Source organism: Delphinus delphis, chromosome 18 (assembly GCF_949987515.2).
Source record: "Delphinus delphis chromosome 18, mDelDel1.2, whole genome shotgun sequence".
NCBI classification, from domain to species: domain Eukaryota; kingdom Metazoa; phylum Chordata; class Mammalia; order Artiodactyla; family Delphinidae; genus Delphinus; species Delphinus delphis.
This window is the reverse complement of record NC_082700.1, coordinates 24625252-24644960: the sequence shown is the minus strand read 5'-3', so window position 1 is coordinate 24644960 and position 19709 is coordinate 24625252. Positions and strand designations below refer to the sequence as shown.

Sequence of the window (19709 nt, the reverse complement as noted above, 5' to 3'; positions counted from 1 at the left end):
CTCTAGAAGTGGAGACACGACCTAGGTCTGACCACTTAAGAGTATCCCATCATTTTGGTCACAGTGATCGGTTCAGAGATGGGCATGAGATCTCAAAGACCAGCTGGAGCACTTCTGAGGACTTCTGATGAAATTACTGGCAAAGACACTCCCTTTTGGTTGGGATTACCAGCTATGAAAACCATGCAGAACCTAATGCTACCAGGGCCATCTTTGCCACCAGATGGAGAAAGACTGTAAGAATAAAGCCACCTCAGAAAAAGCATAAAGAAGAGGACAGAGTCTGTGTCCCGTGACACACGTTGAGCCTTTGGTTTGAGCTGTGCCTAAAGCCTGGGGACTTCCTGGTTATATAAGCCAATAAACCCCCTTTTGTAGTTTAAGTTAGTGTGAGCTGAATTTTTGTCACTTTCCGTACCTTTTCTTTTTCCATAATGAATATGGAATCACATGAAATAATAGGTCCTCTCTTCAAAGGTATGGAGGGAAACTATTCTTTTAACTGTCAACTTAACCCTATCCTTCCAAATATATTCTCTTTAGTCATAAATGCCATGCAACAAGGCTGTATCATGAGTCAGGATTAGAATTAGCATAAGGCTCTTGTCCTAAGAGACCTACTATAGAGGGTCCATGGTGAACTGGAGCAAAGAAAACCAGGAATATAGAGACCCGCAACTTGCTAAAGTATTAAAAAGATTTTGAACACATTTAGGGACTATTGGGTTAAACAAATTAAAGAGGTTTCTTTACTGGGACTTCTCAAAGCCAGATATTTACTAATTGTAACTTCACCTCTAAGCGTCTTCTAGGTTATACAGTATTTTCCAACAGTGTGGACACGGATTCCTGACTAAAAAGGGTTCTGAGAATATGCTTTCAGGAACATCTGACTCTACGTATTTCTAAAAAGCTTATTTGTCCTGATCATTTTGCTTGATCTCTCTACTCTCCTTAGCAGCTAACCATTTTCATGGTTTCAGTGAAAACGTCCATGCTAAGGATCACTGGAACTCTTGCTAGCTTGAAGTTCGAGTCCAATTGTTATTTTCCAATTACTGACTGTGCAATGTCAATGGAATATCTCACCATTACTTCAAACTCAGCACACTTAAAATGCCCTAACCCTCTCTCCTCTCTGCTCTCCTGACTCCTTCAATGGTCTGCCAGACACCCACACTAGAGACATGCAGAACGCCTACATCCAGGTCCCTATTTGGCCTTTCGCCATCGGCTCACATCTGGCCATACCTCAGCCTCCCGGTTGGCTGCTCCACTCAGGGCTCTTTTCCAGACCTCACATCACTACCAAGTCCATCCTCCTAATACATCCTTCACTACTCCATACACTTTCCTTATTCAATGACCTTCAGCAGCTCCTGGGCACAGGGAACCTAAAAAATCTCACTGGGCCTTCACACGGCCTGCTTCCCCCTATTCAGGTGACTCCTTATTGCATTACTCCCCCCCAAACACCATTTGCTTCCCTTAAGCTTGTCTTACAATATGCTACAGATACGCTTAAGACAGACCAAGGGTTGCCAAGAAGGTGAGCTTTCTTTCAACTGCTTTTAAAAAGTCCCACGCCAGCAAGGCTGTGCTGAAAGTAAATCACACGCTGTCTTCTGAAAACCTCCCAGCCTGTACGTTTCTGGTGGTCCCAGACCCAGCTCGGACTCCTGCCTCCGGTCTGGTGTACACTCCCCTGTTTTCTTGGGATAGTTGTTGTTGAACCTGGATTTGCCCTCTGGGCTTCGTGCTTGCATCAAATCGGCCGTGATGTCTGCTCACTGTTCCTCTGGTATCTGCGTCCACGTCACTCAGGGATTTGCGGTGATCCGAGCCTACGGCACAATTCTTCCTCTTATTAAGGAAACACACAGGGCTCATTCGTATCTGTGCCTGTGGTCATTTTGTTTTTTTGGATTGTCTGGAACGCCCTTTCCTCTCCTTTTCAACTATCCAAATACATAAATAGAAAAAAAGTTCAACCAAAGCCCCATTTCCTCTGCTTATGAATTTCATCTGCATTGGTGCCTCTCATCTGCATTGGTGCCTCTGCAGCACAGGGCTCAAACTCCACAAGTTAACATTCAACTACACATTCTTTTGTACCACTGGCTGCTGTTTCATGACTATCAGTCTCACCTCCCCAGTTATATAATATAAACTTCCTGAAGGTAAAAACCATGCTTCATACTTCAGTATTCCCTGACCCTCCACAGGGCCTATGCTGGTGCTACAGAGTAATGCTCCACGGGAACACTTGGCTGGCTGATTGTCAAGTGACTCAAATATCTATTGCTGGTCCGTAACTTCCTTAATTCAATAGATGACAACCTGCCAATGCCACAAAGAAACTCTCCAGCTTGGATCACCATCATCTCTCTGGGAAATTATGGTTTGTTGACTTTCCTAAAGCCAGGTCTAGAGTATAAACACTGTTGTTATGTGAGAATCAACTAGAAATACGGGAGCAGGAAGACAGAGTTCTTAAGGAACTGAGATTCAACTAATAGAGCCATTAGACTGTAGACATAATGACATGACAGGAAAACTTCCCCAACGAAAAAGGTATTTATGATGACAAATATGTAATTATATTTGGATCTATAGGTATCAATTGCTGCTTGAAACTTGGGAATGCTGGAAGGCTCTTATTAGTACAGACTGAGATTATACTTAAAAGTTTTCACTTTATTCACATGCAGACAATTACTGGTAAATCAATTCACTAAAAAATGCAGTGACAGTTATTTGGTGGGTATACAAACATGGCTGAAATAGGATCGATACTCGACAGTTAAATAAAATCATGCAAACGCAGCGGTTTGTAAAAAAAAAGCAACTTCTAAGTGAATAAAATGCCAGCTTTGTCTGGGACAGACCAGCTAGTCCATTTCCTCTAGCTTTTGTGTCCCAGCCAGGCTTCTGCTCTGCCCTGCAGCTTGTGGGCTTCGCACTCCCACCCTAGCAATAGTACACTCTTCTCTCTGGGATCCAGTGGTTTCAGTGTTTTTTTTTTAATGGAAGCAGAGAACATTGATGGTTTAGTTATGAGGCAATCATGGAGGAAATATAAGGGCTGTGCTCTGCCTGGAAAGTGAGCAGTAAATTTTTTTTTTTTTTTGCGGTACGCGGGCCTCTCACTGTTGTGGCCTCTCCCATTGCGGAGCACAGGCTCCGGATGCGCAGGCTCAGTGGCCACGGCTCACGGGCCCAGCCGCTCCGCGGCATGTGGGATCCTCCCGAACCCGTGTCCCCTGCATCGGCAGGCGGACTCTCAACCACTGCGCCACCAGGGAAGCCCGTGAGCAGTAATTATATAGAAGACCTATTCTCACATCTCTATCTTCCCACAGCATATCCTAAGAGGTTCAAGTGAAACCAGTTCTAGAAAATCATTTTAACCCCTGTCAGGCCTTGTGCTTTTCAATGTGCTTAAACTTTTAGATGAGATAGCACACTGAACCAATGCTGTTCTAAAAGCTGACGTGGTTAAGCAAAGTACTAGCAAGTGAAATGATCACAGATTTAACATAACCTATCTGTCACAAAAGGAATGATGGGGCTTCCCTGGTGGCGCAGTGGTTGAGAGTCCGCCTGCCAATGCAGGGGACGTGGGTTCGTGCCCCGGTCTGGGAAGACCCCACATGCCGCGGAGCGGCTGGTCCCGTGAGCCATGGCCGCTGAGCCTGCGTGTCCGGATCCTGTGCTCCGCAACGGGAGAGGCCACAGCAGTGCGAGGCCTGCGTACCGCAAAAAAAAAAAAAGGAATGATGGAGTTTCTTTATTTTTCTCTGTGCCACCTGACCTCTGCTTTCTTTGATGTTCTTTTGCTTTATCACAAACACTTTAAAATTTTATTAACTTTTAATTTTATATAATTTTTAAAGATTACTTTCCATTTACAGTTATTACAAAACATTGGCTATGTTCCTGTGTTGTACAATACATCCTTGAGCCTATCTTAAACCCCATAGTTTGTACCTCTCACGCCTCCAGCCCTCTCTTGCCCCTCCTCACCACTGGTAACCACTAGTTTGTTCTCTATATCTTATCACAAACACTTTTTAAAAATGATATTGAGATAGGTAAACACTTGGGAATTGTGCCTTCTCACAATCACAGCATTACTGTTTTCACTGGTGACTGGAACTGATGAGCACCCTTCTTAAATTTGAGAGACATCAGTTTTCCTCTAAACATTCCACAGTGATTCACCTACATCCTTGAGGATAAGCTGTATTTATGTGTCGGTCCTGTCTTTCGACGTCCCATTTTTCAATATATATGTATATATATATATATATATATTTTTTTTTTTTTGCGGTACGCAGGCCTCTCACTGTTATGGCCTCTCCCGTTGTGGAGCACGGGCTCCAGACGCGCAGGCTCAGCGGCCATGGCTCACGGGCCCAGCCGCTCCGCGGCATGTGGGATCTTCCCGGACCGGGGCACGAACCCGTGTCCCCTGCATCGGCAGGCGGACTCTCAACCACTGCGCCATCAGGGAAGCCCGACGTCCCATTATTAAAACAGAGATGAAAGATTCCCCGGAGTTAATCATTAGCGCTGGGGAAGGAAAGGTTGATGAGATCATTGCTACACAATGGTAAGGTTGTTTCGTGGTGATGATGGATACCCAGTCAATCCACTCTTCTCCTCATTGAATCATACCCTCCCACCCCACACCTGTGATTGTCATTACCCCTCTCCAGGCTTGCTCTTCTAGAAACCAAGTTCAGATCCTGCTGCCTTGTTCACTTGAACAACATGGAAATTTTGCAACATTTTAACCTATTTTATTTATTTATCAAAAGAAAGAGTGTCAGGGATTTGAGAAATGGTGTAAGAATCACTCAGAATTCTGTCTTCTATCATTAACATTAAAAAGCACCCAAGAAGGACTCTTATTACTGTTTGCCACAGAGCTGTATAATATTCCTTGACTCCTGACTTCGATGGGAACCAACATGATCTGATGGGATTATACAGAGCCAAATGCCTAGTTTTAATGCCACTGGCATTTTCAGGTTTTGGCAGGGGGAGGGCACCCTGGATACCTGACTAAAGGGTGGAAGTTGATAAAGCTGCCAGGGCCGGAGTGCATGGTGGTTAAAGAGCACACATTACAGAACCACTGACTCTGCCACTTACCCCTGTGACCTTGGTCAACTTGCTTAATGTCTTTGAGCTTGAGTTTCTCCATCTGTGAATTACATCCCTGGAGCATTCTCTTACCCCCCAAATATACCAAAGGTTAAGACTTTTTTTTAAAACTCTCTAAACAAATCAGCTTTCTTTACCTTCGGAGTTTTTGAGATTTGGAATTAGCTTTACATTCTCCACTTAATGCAACAATGAAAGATGACATGGCAGGTGCCATTTACCGTAGTCAACTACTATTATTCCTGGTTTGGCAGCCACTGAGTCATTTTATTTATTTTTATTTTTAAAATTAACAGTTTTGGCCTCCCTGGTGGCGCAGTGGTTGAGAGTCCGCCTGCCGATGCAGGGGACACGGGTTCGTGCCGCGGTCCGGGAAGATCCCACATGCCGCGGAGTGGCTGCGCCCGTGAGCCATGGCCGCTGAGCCTGCGCTCCGCAACGGGAGGGGCCACAACAGTGAGAGGCCCGCGTACCGAAAAAAAAATAAATAAAAAAATAAAATAAAATGAACAGTTTTTTTTCATGTTGCCAATGGATGTCCAATTGTTCCAGCACCATTTGTTGAAAAGGTTATCCTTTCATTAAACTGCTTCGGCACCTTTGTTGAAAATCAACCGGCCATATGTCTCTGGGTCACTTTCTGAATACTCTAGTCCATTCCATTGATTTATGTGTTTGTCCTTTTGCTAACATCATACCATCCTGATTATTGTAGTTTTATGGTAAATCTTAAAATTGTGTAGTATGATTCCTCTAACTTTATTCTTTTAAAAAATTGTTTTGAGTATTTTTGTTCCATATACATTTTAGAGTCAGCTTGTTATCACTATAAGAAAAATCCTACTGGGATTCTGGTTGGAACTCTCCAAATCAATTTGGAGAGAATCGACATCTTTATTATGTTGAGAATTCTAATCTGTGAACTCTCCTTTTACTTAAATCTTTGGTTTCTTTCACTAGTGTTTTGTAGTATTCAGCATACATATCCTATACATGCCGTGTTAAATTTATACCTAAGTATTTCATTTTTAGGTGGAACTGTTTGTAAATGGTATAAATATTTTAAAATTTTGGTTTTTAATTATTAATTGCTAGGATATAGAAATATGATTAATTTTGGACCTTGTTAAACTCACTTATTAGTTGAAAGACTTGGTTTATTTTGGGCGTCATTTGCTTTTTTTTGGTACATTCTGTGGGATATTCTAGGTAGGCAATTATGTTGTCTACAAATAGTGACAGTTTTATTTCTTCCTTTCCAATCTGTATACTTTTACTTATTTTTCTTGTTGTTGCACTGGCTAGGACTTTCAGTCTGACGTTGAAAAGGAGTGATGGGTGTATGGGTGTGGTTGTTCCTGCCTTATTCCCAATCTTAGGGGGTAAGCACTGTCTTTCACCATTAAATATATTGCTAGCTATAGGGCTTTTGCAGATGCCTTTTGTTAGGCTGAAGAAGTTCTCTTCTATTTCTAGTTTGCTGAGAGTACCCACTTCCTTTTCAGATGGCCTTGAGTCAAGACCAGGAGACTCTGGAGGAAAAAGAGAAACACATCCAGTTCAATGGTAGTTCAAATTCTGGTCTTCCTCAATCCATGTGCTATCACTTCTTTTTCAGAGACCTCAAATAGTTGCTCAATGTATCCTGTCCGGATTTTATTGCTGAATTCAGTGGAAAAGACAGGGTAAGTGTGTGTTTACTCCATCTTATTCATAACTAGTACTCTTGAGTCATTTCAAAGTGAAATAAGGAAAATTAACCAGTTTCTTCAGTTCTATTAAAAAATATGTATTTTTTAAAGTGTCTAGGATCCAAAGATGAGTTAAATGATATCTTTGTTTCATAGCTACTCTTATTCCTCTTATTTACCTGGTGAATTCCCACTTGTTATTATTCTAAACCAATTTTTAATTTTTATCAAAGTAATAAATGTAAATAGTTTAATACGCCAAAGAGTACTACAAGATGTATAACAAAAACAGCAACCTCGAGCTCCACCATCTTCACCCCCCAATTCCCACTCCCCAAAGGTAGCCAGCCACTTCAACTCTGCTTACTATGTCTCCTGCTACTTACCTTCATATTTCTAAATAATATTCTTACATTCTCTTTATATTTAAGTTTCAGACATTATCTACTGACTTCCTACTATGAAGGGTAAGGATTATTTCACCCATCTTACCTAGAACATACATGACTCATGTTCCCTCTCCTTATCATCCTAATAGAGTGCCATCATAAACTTGAGTTAAATCAATATTAATTGTTTACTTTATTATTACTATTATATGGTACTATATTACTATATGCAATAATATATGTTACTATATATTACTATATATTTCTAATTATAATAATACATATTACTATATAGTTATATATACTATCACATACTATTATTGTATATAATTTTTCATTTTTCCCACTAATATGTACTCTTTACTAATTCTTAGCTTTACTTTATTTATCTCTCACTAATTGTTCCCCAAATTCTCCAGCAGAGCTGTAAAATTCTCTCAATATAGTTATTCTATCACATTACCAGCTCCTTTTTTTCCCCTGAAGACATCTATTCTTTCTGGAACCCTGTTTTCCCACTTCGCTTTGGAATAGTTGTTTTCAGGCACAGCTGTTATTCTAGAACATCCTTTAATGATCATGCTGGGAATTACCTCTGCCTCTTCCCTGGCTAAGACCACTCTTTCCACCCTTTCTTCTTCTTTCTTGATTTATTCCCTCCTTTTGTATAATGAAAGTTTTTTGAGATTTGCATGTTTAATAATGTTTTTAGTCTACCGTCACATTTGATTAATAGCTTGGCTGGGTATAAAATTCTCGGTTGGAAATAATTTTCCCTTTAGCTTCCAATGCTGCTGTGGAGAAGCCTAATGCTATTAAGATTTATAGTACATTTTATATAACCTGTTTCCCATTTCCCTCAACTTAGAAGTTTTCAGCTTTGTCTCTTTACCCACAGGGTTCTAAAATTTCAAGTGAATATACTTTGGGGTGTATGTGTGAGGGTGTGTGTTTTCCAGTTATTAAATAGAACATCTGTCCTGTAGTTTAGTGAAATTTTCTTAAATTACTTTTTGGGTCATTTCCTGCCCTTTCATCTTCTCTTTCTGGAATTCTTATTAGTCAGATAAGACTTATCTTCTCTCTTCTATTTTCAATTTCTTTGTCTTTTGGGAGAGTTCCCTAATGTCCAATCCCTTTTATTAATTTATTTCTGCTACTACTTTTTAATTTCCAAGAGATCTTTCTTAATCTTTGAAGGTTACTATGTTAAAATAGCACTATGTTTCTGTTTTATAATATTTTCTCTTACCTCTCTGAGAATATCAATTATCACTTTGTGAAATGCTTTTCTGCTTTCTGTATCATCTCTATTTCTCTGTTCATTTGTTTTGATTTCCATCTTTTATATAAGAGGCTATCCATTAATATTTAAGAATAAGGCATTAAAAAGTAGATTGAAATTTTTGTTTTTTGTTTTTGCATAAAGTAGGGCTTGCCAACAAGTGGGTCTTCTTGTAAGACTAGTAGGGAGAAATTTCCAAATGTCAGCATCAGAAAGGCTTTTCTCTAGAGTCACAGATGTAGAAAACAAACTTATGGTTACTGGGGGTAGGGGGAGGTAGGAATAAATTGGGAGATTGGGATTGACATATACACACTACTATATAGATAACTAATAAGGACCTACTGTATAGCACAGGGAACTCTACTCAGTACTCTGTAATGGCTTATATGGGAAAAGAATCTAAAAAAGAGTGGATATATGTGTATTTATTTTGGTTTTTTTTTGTTGTTGTTTTTGTTTTTTTGCGGTACATGGGCCTCTCACTGTTGTGGCCTCTCCCGTTGCGGAGCACAGGCTCTGGACATGCAGGCTCAGCGGCCATGGCTCACAGGCCCAGCCGCTCCGCGGCATGTGGGATCTTCCCGGACCGGGGCACAAACCCGTGTCCCCTGCATCGGCAGGCAGACTCTCAACCACTGCGCCAGCAGGGAAGCCTGATATATGTGTATTTATAAATGATTCACTTTGCTGTACACCTGAAACTAACACAACATTGTAAATCAACTATACTCAAATAAAAATTTTAAAAAAATCACTTGATAGGATACAAGCTTTCCTATGGATAAGCAATGTACTAATTTTAATGTAATTTTGTATGTTAGTACATTTTTACTTATCTCCTTATAAACTTAATGTATCTCAAAAATGATTGTTTCATCCTACAGACTGTATTATTTGTGTATATTGACTCAAAATGATAAGGAAACAAATAAAAAAATATTTTCCTTAAAAAAAAAAAGTGAAAAAAAGAAAGGCTTTTCTCTTGGGCATGTCAGTTTCCAGAAAGGATTTTTCCCAATCTCCTGCTTAAGGGATATAAATATGGATGCCAGCTTCATGCAATCTAAATAAGGAAAGGAGACTTTCACTTTATCTTCTTGTTGGCTATATGGTCTCACTCCTGTCTTAAACTGTGCAGATCTCCATTGTGGCTCCCGTCTCTTGCAAGGGCAGAGGAGAGCTGGCTGACCAGCTGCATAAGATGGAGGAGAAAATCTGTATTTCTAAATGGCCTCTATAGGGGCTTTCAACTAATCTGCCAATTTTCAGTGCTGCCCTGTACTCTAACCTTCTTTGGAACATGGTGTCTTCAAGTCCTGATGCTTTATGGGCTTCCACAGAGTAAAGCTTGCGTCTCCCCCCCGGAGGAATTTTAGGGTTTTAGTTCTCTCCAGTCACTAACTCGGTCATCACCTACACATGTATTTTTTAATCCTCCAAAGTGTTGTTGCATCTCTAATTCTCTTTGTCCTTGTGGTTTTGTACCTTTTTTGATCCTTTATTGTTTTCTTACTGGGATTTTGGTAAGAGGCAAAACTAAACCTGTATTCGATTTGTCAGGAGTCCCTTTCCCCTTCCGTAAAAACCAGATTCAGGTATTATTTTATCTTAAAACCACTTCCAAAGATAGAGTTAAGTATTCTCTGCTGTCCTCCGGTCCCTTAATCACGCTTCCATCACTTTCTTCACCACACTGCACCGTAGTTTATTTGGTTATAGTGCTCCTTGACTGTAAGTTCCCTGGGTCTGTATCTGTCTCTTATTTATTTCTTTATCCTAGTGAGTCTAGGTGATCAACGAATGTTAATTAAATAAATAAATGTAAGAATGGGTGGAACTATTAAAAGGGAGAGGTTAGAGATGGCACTTGTGGCCTGACCTTGTAAGGAAACAGAAAATAAAAAGAGAGACATTTGTAGAATGTTATAGAGACAAAAGAACACGGTATACAGAAAAACTAGGAAAGACAGCTCCAAGTTTGGCTTGCTCTTTACCGTTCTCAGGACTCAGGCTAGAGATGATGCATATTTCACTGTGTGTTTTTTGGTCCTGTTCTCATTTGTCTTTGGAATAAGGCTAAACACTATAATCCTCGGCTGACAATTGTCCTATCATTGAGTTCCTGCTTTTCTTCAAGCTGACAAGTTTAGGCCCAGACCATTTTTTCAATTCCTTTTTTGGGCCTGACAAAACTTTTCCTAAACAGGATTATAAGCAAAGCTCACTTTCAACACTAAGACAGATGATGAATTATGTAACTCACTGGGTCATGATGTAATATTAGGTGTTTGGGTAACACTGCTTCCTTTTAATTTGGTTTTGTTTCCATGTAAGTGTTAAAGAATTCTGTAGCCCAATATTACCTAACTTCTGAGTTTCTAATTTTTATTTGCTTACTAAATACTTTGTGCCAAGTATGAATGCATTTCATTCTTATGACAACTTGTAAAGTACAATGGCATTGTCTTTATATTACGACTGGAAAGTGAAAATTAGAAAGAATGAGTAATTTGCCGAAGATCACTTAAAAAGTGGTACGTGGATTTGAACCTAGGTTTGACCACTTAAAATTTCATGCTCTTAAACAATAGGCTATACCACTTATAAATAAAATTACAATTTTCTCTATAAATATAACAGCAAGGTTTTATTTCTATAGCCATTGTAATGTGTTGATTATACATAACTATATACATAATGAGCTTAGAACCACAAAAATTCTAGAGCCATTGACTGTCAACATATTCGTTGCATTTGATATCTCAATTTATAACTGATATATTACAGAATTAATTTGTTTTCCTTATACTTTAAATAAATATTACTAAGATTACTTCTTTACTTGCTGATTATATTGTCAAGCAGTACGCAATGAGGATATAGTATATAAAATAATGATCTTAAGGTCTGTCATGAGAGAAAAGAGTTGAAATATTTCTGCCGCTGATGATTTGAAAAGCAATTACCTAAGTTTAGGCCTTTTCTAAAATGTAAAAGCTAAATGATATTTCTATTTTTAATATTACTTTAAAACTCTAATACCCATGATTTTCATAATTTTTATGGTTATCTTTTTTGTTGGATATGCACAAAAGTTTAATGAAAACTCATGGCCTCTTTAAACTCATAAACTTGTTGATTTGCTTGTCTTGGGAAGGTGGTTGCTGATTTAATTTTAGTGACATTTAGCAATTACTGACAAATTTGTGATCCAACGGAAGCATTACTTCTGGAGGAATGTAAAAATCGACTGGCAATTTCCTTCTGAAAGAGTTTATAGGAAAGAAGGCCCTTATGCACGTACCCATGAGTGTTATCCCACTTGAGTATAGACTTCTCTCCAATTCTTTGCTCAAACTGAATTCTTTGTTCAAGAAGAGCATTGCTAATCTGTAACTGGGACAACCGTAGGCTTCCACATCTCCCAGAGATATCATGACACCATCTTATCTGTGTTCTCAGTACCTCTTTCCCTTTTCTTTTGCCTTTCTCTCTTCTTAACCACATTTCCATTGTCTTATTTCTGAAGGACCGTGCAGTCTGGTAACTGTCATAATTCTCCTTGGGGAGTTAGTTAAAGGCTTAATCAAGCCAGGGGCATGCTGGAAGCGGATTGTACTAGTTTGCGAGAGATGCTTGCTAAATATTCAGAGACTTTGTGAGTAGATTGTTAACCTCTGGTAGCTTTAAATCAGCCATGGAGGGAGTATTTACATCTTGAAAACTGGCAAACATTGTAAACTGCCCCCCACCTGCCAGAGAGCTGGGCTGTCAGCACACTACTGGGTAGTACACTCTCCAGGGGATCTTGCATTTTCATTAGGTAAGCCTGAAAACCTTATTCAAAGTCTAGATTCACAATGAATTTCTATGGTTGGGATTTCTCTAACAGCAATAAACAAAGGAAAAAATCATTAGAGGCATTGCCCAAGTGTTACCACGTAGGCAAATAGCTAGACCATCTTGATGAAGACCACTTCTACCGATATATCACTAAGAGATATGGTGGGAAATTATAAACATAAATTTTAAGAAGTATTGCCTTTCTGGGCCAAGAAGATTCCCAAAGATATATGTACATGCAAGAGTCCTATAAAATGTGTATCACTCTACAACAATGAGCCACTTAATCAGACTGTTAAGTGTTTTCAGAATTGCTGAGCAAAGCTAAGAGTGAAGTACAAGAGTGAACTGTGCTCCTTAAGAAGAACAAAGAATTGCAAACTTTCACAGAAGATCTGGAGATAATGTAGCTTGTGGAGTCAAAAACTGAATTTACTAATAGAGTACCAATTAAATAATCTTGTGGTTTCCAAAACTGGAAGCGGGCCTTAACATTCTTAAAAAATCGTAAGCGTTGGATGTGTAGTTAAAGAAAAGGCTAGGCCTAGTTACCAAAGTACAGCAAATGACATTTACTCATATTCCTAGAATATCGTCTTTGAAAGATTAGAGGTGCTTAGTATAAACTGGTTATCTTTTCTATGTATTTTTGTCTATGCCTCTCTCTATTTTCAATATTTACCGTATCTACTGTGTACCAGGCACTATCTTAATTATAAGGATCAATAAGTTCCAGTCCCACATTGTTTCAAAGATTCTGTCAAGTTTTAAAGTATATAGTTAAGGAAGTATTATTCAAAGGCCTCGAAGAGATTCTACAAGTAATATATGAAGGATTTAGTTTCTGATTAGTTTATTGTAATTAGACAATAACATTTGAAAACTGTAACCTTTTAGCCTTTTTGCTCCCACAAGAAGAGTCACCAGGAGCTTTTTAGAGAAGATGATTTGATTTCTGAGGAAAACTGTGGTGTAGCCTTCTTGGGAGGAATCCAAATGTAACTAAATAAAAATATGAAAACTATGCTTTATAGAGAACACTATAAAACCTAGTCAGAAAAATTTTGCCTATAATTAACCTGTGCTTCTGAAAATATCGAGTCTAAAAGTAGAAAATATGAATTCTTAATAATGGGTTCTTAGACTACAGTTACAGTGATACTTTGAGTTTGTTATTACAGTTGTTTACTATAAGAAAAACACATGTTCCTATCAAAGCATGTAAAATTAATGAACACATTTTATATGAAGCTCAAAAAATACTCTCTTGGGCTTCCCTGGTGGCGCAGTGGTTGAGAGTCCGCCTGCCGATGCAGGGGACTCGAGTTCGTGCCCAGGTCCGGGAGGATCCCACATGCCGCGGAGCAGCTGGGCCCGTAAGCCATGGCTGCTGGGCCTGCGCTCCGCAATGGGAGAGGCCGCAACAGTGAGAGGCCCGCGTACCAAAAAACAACAACAACATCAACAACAACAAAACTCTCTTGCAAGCTGTACTCATTAAAGAAAACTATCAATGAATACATTAAACAAAAACAAAAATTCAAAGCAACAATGGCTTCAAAGCTAATACCTGAAGAAGGCTGAAATGTAGCAAAGTCATAAAGGATAGGGATAAAACATGTAACTGACAGAGTTTATCTAAAGATAAAACAGTTCTTTTGACAGCAGGCAAAGGGATCAGGGAAAGATGGGGGTCAGTAAGTGGTGAATGGCATGGCAGACTTTCTGCATGGCCTTCACTGTTGACCTAAAGGATCATCTCACAACCAATAGGAACCGCTGAAGAGGCTTGTATAAACCTCCCCTAACAGCAGGTCTGAGGCTGCCTCAAACTACTGGAGTGTAAACCAGGCCTTTTAATTTCTATGATGTAAAGTAAGTCCATTTGGCCACTAGATGGAGATCAGGTTACTCTGCCATTGACAGGGAAGCTGCTGGCAGTCAGCAAGTGATAAGTATGGTACTGAGAACCTATTCTCTTTTCTCAGTACTTCTATGGAAGGTATTTTCCAAGAGCCCAGATCAGGAGCAAACCAATGTTGAATAAAGGGTCCATAAATGAGGAGTAGGTTGAGGGATTGATTAGGAAGGTAGCTGTAAAAGACACATTTTTGCTTGTTATTACCATTGCTCCTGGAATGACTCATATTTAGATTTGGTTGTACAAGCTACTTGTAAATAGTAACATAAGCTGGTCTAAATAAAAGCAATTAAGTATGCTGTCTCATTATTTACCAAGCAGTGAGAAGGAAGAGGAGAGATGTGACCAAAAATTACAACAATGGCAGATTATGTGGACAATGAATTCTGTCTGTTTAGACATAAAGATATATGCTCATAATTTGCTCCAAAGTTTGAGTATGTGTGTAAGTGTATATTTTCAATATCAACAAAATGGATCAAGAAACATCAGAGATGGAAGGAGAATGTTAGATAACATTCTAACGTTCTAATTTTACAAATGGAACTATCATTCAATTCTGAATTATGTAACTTTATTACTGAATAAGTTATTTCTATTATAGCTGCACTTTGAACTGGAGACATAAAGTTACACATTTCCTAGAAAATGTTTGGTTTGTAGAAGGATCAGATACTGCCTTGTATAATATAGCAGAGTATTTTGATTATTTTTGAGATGTTAGATACTATATTTCTGTTCATTTCTAACTTAGAAACTATATATATTCATTCAATACTTATTCAGTTACAACTGATAAACTGAGACAGTTAAAAGAATCCATTTGTTGTCAAAAAGCTTCAATTTCGTATATATGAGTATAAACAAGCATATCTGTCTACTGTGTACCAATCATCATGCTAAGGGCTGGAGATACAGCGATGTACAACAGAGGCAGGAAAGTCACTGGGAAGAGGAGAGTTACATGGTTAAAACACAAACAGGGGTTAATTTTTGTACCAGTGAAGACCCGTTATCAAAATCATGAGTGACACTCCTTTTAAAAGTTCTGTTGTGAAAGATAAACTTAATTGTTATAACCTTGTTATAACACATGAGAAATTGAAATAAAATATAAGAAATTCAAACACAATAGTATTTACTATTAGGCATCAATTACTGTAATGAAAAGAGGAGCTTAATTCAAAGGGAGAAGAAAGTAATCTTCAGAATAATGAAAGAAACAGAACCACAGTTAATTAATTTTCTAATTACTGTCATGGATAGTGACCAACATTCAGTCTGTTACTATGATAGATCCACTGCACTTAATGACATGTTTATTTTAGAGTAATACATTTGTTTTAGCTTAATTAAATTAATATACTCATACCCTTTGAAAAGGATTTGGGGCTGCTGGCCTATATTGGTTTGCGATTTTCAAGATGTTCCTATAATCTAGGAATATGTATTACTCATTTACAAATACACACACACACACACACACACACACACACACACACACACATATATTTCTCCTGTAAGGAATATCACAAAAATAACCACAGAAAATAGTAACTATTAATCAGATATCAATGGAGTAGTTTGTAGAAATTTCTTATCTTGTTAACTGGTTCTTTACAAGAGCAACACAGTTGGCAGGAACCTACCTTTCTTTTTGCTGGATAAAAATGAAATGTAAACAAAGAAGTTTTCTTCTGAAGGTTAAAATAAATAAATTACAAATAAAATAAATCCTTTTACAATTCCGTTTAGCATTTATGGGTACACAGCGTTCCTCACTGCTCACATTAGTTCCAGACAGCAACTAGATTAGCTGGTGACTGAGCCATTTCTGGAGCTGTGGAGCTTCCTCCCTCTGTGGTGACCTGTTCCCATATTTCTTGCTAGTGCAGGGTTGGGTCTACTTATTATGACTGCTAAACTTCCATTCTCTGGAAATAAGGAGGTTGGTAAAAACACATCTCTATTGGATGCATAATTCTTCTTATCTTCTCTAGTCTAAACGTTTTGGCCTTATACTAATGCGCTGCGTTTTAGATGCTCAGTATTTCTGTTTCCTTGGTAGCATGGGGCGATGCTGACGACAATGGCAGAAGTGAGAACAGATGCAAAGGTGGTGCTGGAAACTGATTAATGCTTAAGGTTAAAAAATAAAAGTTGATAATTGTATTTGCATGTTGTGAGGTGAGGAACCTATATATTTAAGCACTGACAGACAAAAAAGGCACATTTTTACTTTTTAACTATCTAGAAGGATAGATCTGTCTTTTTCTGTTATGAGTCCCAAAATTATTTTAGCTATTTAAGTAAACTACATTTGAGTCACTGGGCCGGGAGTTTCCACGACTGTGGCATTTGCGACTAAATGAATGAATTTATAACTGAATGTGTACCCTTAAGAGGTAAGGTCAATTCAAATGGTACCTGCATAAGTCTGTCACCTTCTTGTCCAATCATGTTTCTCCATTCCATGAGTGACCGCTGCAGATGTTCCAGTCCAGTTTCCCAAAGCCGGATGCGACCTCCCATGTCAACAGTGACAACGCCACCTTTGCCCCACTCAGCCAGCAGTGCATCTGTGTCCGAGATAGTAGATAGCCACGTGGTATATGGTGAGAGAGAGTCTGATCTGCAAAAGAAATCAGTGTTCAACCAGTGAAGTCCAGGTAATGAAGTTAGTTTAACCTGATTTAGGTTCATTAAACTTCCTACAAAGAATTCTCATAGTTAAACAACACGGACCTACTGTACAGCACAGGGAACTATGCTCAATATCTTGTAATAACCTATAATGGAAAAGAATCTGAAAAAGAATATATATATATGTATACGTGAATCACTTTGCTTACACTTGAAACTAACGTAACACTGTAAATTAACTATACTTCAGTAAGAAAAGTAATGCTTTAAAAAAACATTCTAATAGTAAGCATAATTAAAAGATAAGATACCAACAGATCCACATGTAAGGAAAAAATACATAGTTATTTACTGGTTATTTACATATTCCTGTATTTGTAGATCCTGGATGACATTAGCCTTCACTGTCAGGAAGAAAGAAACTCTACACCAACTGACACCTCACATACCCTCAGCGCTGGACACACTCCTTAGGGTTCTAAGGTCAGTGCTGAAACTAATGTCTTGTTTATGTGCTTTAATTGCATTTATATTTAATATTTTGCCTTTTCTAACTTAGAAAGTTATAAGGATTTATAATAAAGAATTTATATATTTCTTGTATTATATATTTCATACATATACCTATTTCTGATATTATATATCAGAAATAGTCATTTCTAGGAATGCAACTTTCACCTATAAGAGTCAACTGTACACTTCCTTTACCTCAGTATAGCTTTCACTACACAAAAGAAACACAGATTATAAATTCTAATTACCAGTGTTGGCTCTCTAAATACATCTGATATTTTCTGTATGAAATAAATGGTCTAAAGGGATGATCTAACAGATAATAAAAACATAATACACTATCAATGTAGATTTGTTAAAACCACAAAACTACTACATAGTGGGTAAATTCTTATAATATACTAAAGAATAAATCAAGGCGACTTTAGCCTTTTTATCAGTCTGCCTTAGTAGATACTAAACACAGAGTGACAAAGCCAGCCGTTGCAGAACATGGAAGTCTTAGAAAATGTTTATATGAAGAGAACAAAAACAGTAGGATGGAAGAAGTGTTTCAGAACTACTAGAAGGACTCAACGAAGATAACATTTGATATAATACAGGATTCATCTCATGGTGCTCTCTCAAAAAATATTTGCCTTAGGAAAAGAATTAGTAGGTACAGATGGTGAAGTAAAAGGGTACTCAGAGTAATGAAATTTCTCCACCTACGATGTTTAAAACTCTGCCACAAGTGCTCAAGATGAATGATTCTATTGAGCACAGTACCTACTGGTTGCTTATTTAACTCTCCACCATGAAACTTTAAATTTACAGGGGCAATTTCTTCAGTATGTCAAAAATGTGCTTGAAGATATCACATATTTGCTACAACTTGCACGCCAGGTCTAGAATCTCTTCTTCACCTTTTTTAAAAAAATGCACATTCCCTTTATATATAATAACAAAGTCTTTAAGGAATACATAGAATTATAGTAGAGTGAAGCCCAGATTTATATACTCCTGTATATCAGAGCTAAGTAGTATCATTTTACAAATGCAAATAATACAAAAATTTGAGGAATAATACTCACATTTTACTGAGAGTGAAAGTGATGTATTCATTTTGGCCCTGCAGTCACATATAGTTTTACTGTGTTTTCTATTATTGGAAGTTAGCCATCAAATGGAAAATTCCTGCTATCTAGCAAAATACTAAATTTAAGCAACCAGCAACAAAACTGAAATCCAGATGGGTTGTTCCCTTGGATTACATATATGCCAAAAACGGCAATAGTTAATCTCAAGAGAAACTCAGGATATACTGATAATGAACAGACTCTAAACCACATGGCATTTGAAATATGGCAAGTCCAAATTGAGATGTTCTGTAAATGTAAAATACATACTGGGTTTCAAAGATGCAGAAGAAAAAAGGAATGTCAAGTATTATTAAAATGTTTATATTAAATACATTTCAAAACAGTAATACTTTAAATATAATGGGTTAAATAAAACACTATTAAAGGTAATTTCACCTGTTTCTCTTTTTACTTTTCTAATGTGACTACTAAGAACATAAAATTACATATATGGCTGACATTCTATTTCTATTGGACAGCACAGCACTAAATGAATGAAGTATGGTGATCAGCTGGCACTGGCTGAATATATATAGCTGCCCTTCCAGATGTTACTTCTATGGCAGGTATAACATATGGTTCATACAGAAAGTTAACAGAGAAAAGCACTGAAATAAAAAGCTAGGGTCAATTAGGGAGAAATTAAGAGAAATATTGAAAAAAATCATCATGCTTGAGAAATGTAAAAAAAAAAGGTGTTCTTTTCTTTTGCTACTTGAACTAATAGTATGTGTTTTTTTTTCTGCGATACGCGGGTCTCTCACTGTTGCGGCCCCTCCCGTTGCAGAGCACAGGCTCCGGACGCGCAGGCTCAGCGGCCATGGCTCACGGGCCCAGCCGCTCCGCGGCATGTGGGATCTTCCCGGACCGGGGCATGAACCCGCACCCCCTGCATCGGCAGGCGGGCTCTCAACCACTGCGCCACCAGGGAAGCCCTAATAGTATGTTTTAATGAACATACAATGGAATAAGAAATTCCCCCAAATGACGAAAAGCTATTTTTCATTAAACTGACACATTAAGATGTTCCAGGAAGACATTCTTATATATGTTGGAACAAGTAAATCTATTTCTTTGGATAATACTTTTATTCTTCATATTTCTCGGACCTGCCTAAAAGGTCCTAAG

General features: G+C 38.1%; 1 protein-coding gene across 3 annotated transcripts in view; it reads right to left on the bottom strand.

The window, feature by feature from the left end:
• VWA8 (von Willebrand factor A domain containing 8) overlaps nt 1-19709 on the bottom strand; it is a 369390-nt gene that overhangs the window by 86119 nt on the left and 263562 nt on the right. For all 3 annotated transcript variants that reach the window (XM_059995512.1, XM_059995513.1, XM_059995514.1), the window contains one exon: nt 16732-16936. In XM_059995512.1, the coding sequence (XP_059851495.1) occupies nt 16732-16936 (205 nt within the window). The remainder of the gene's footprint in view (nt 1-16731; nt 16937-19709) is intronic.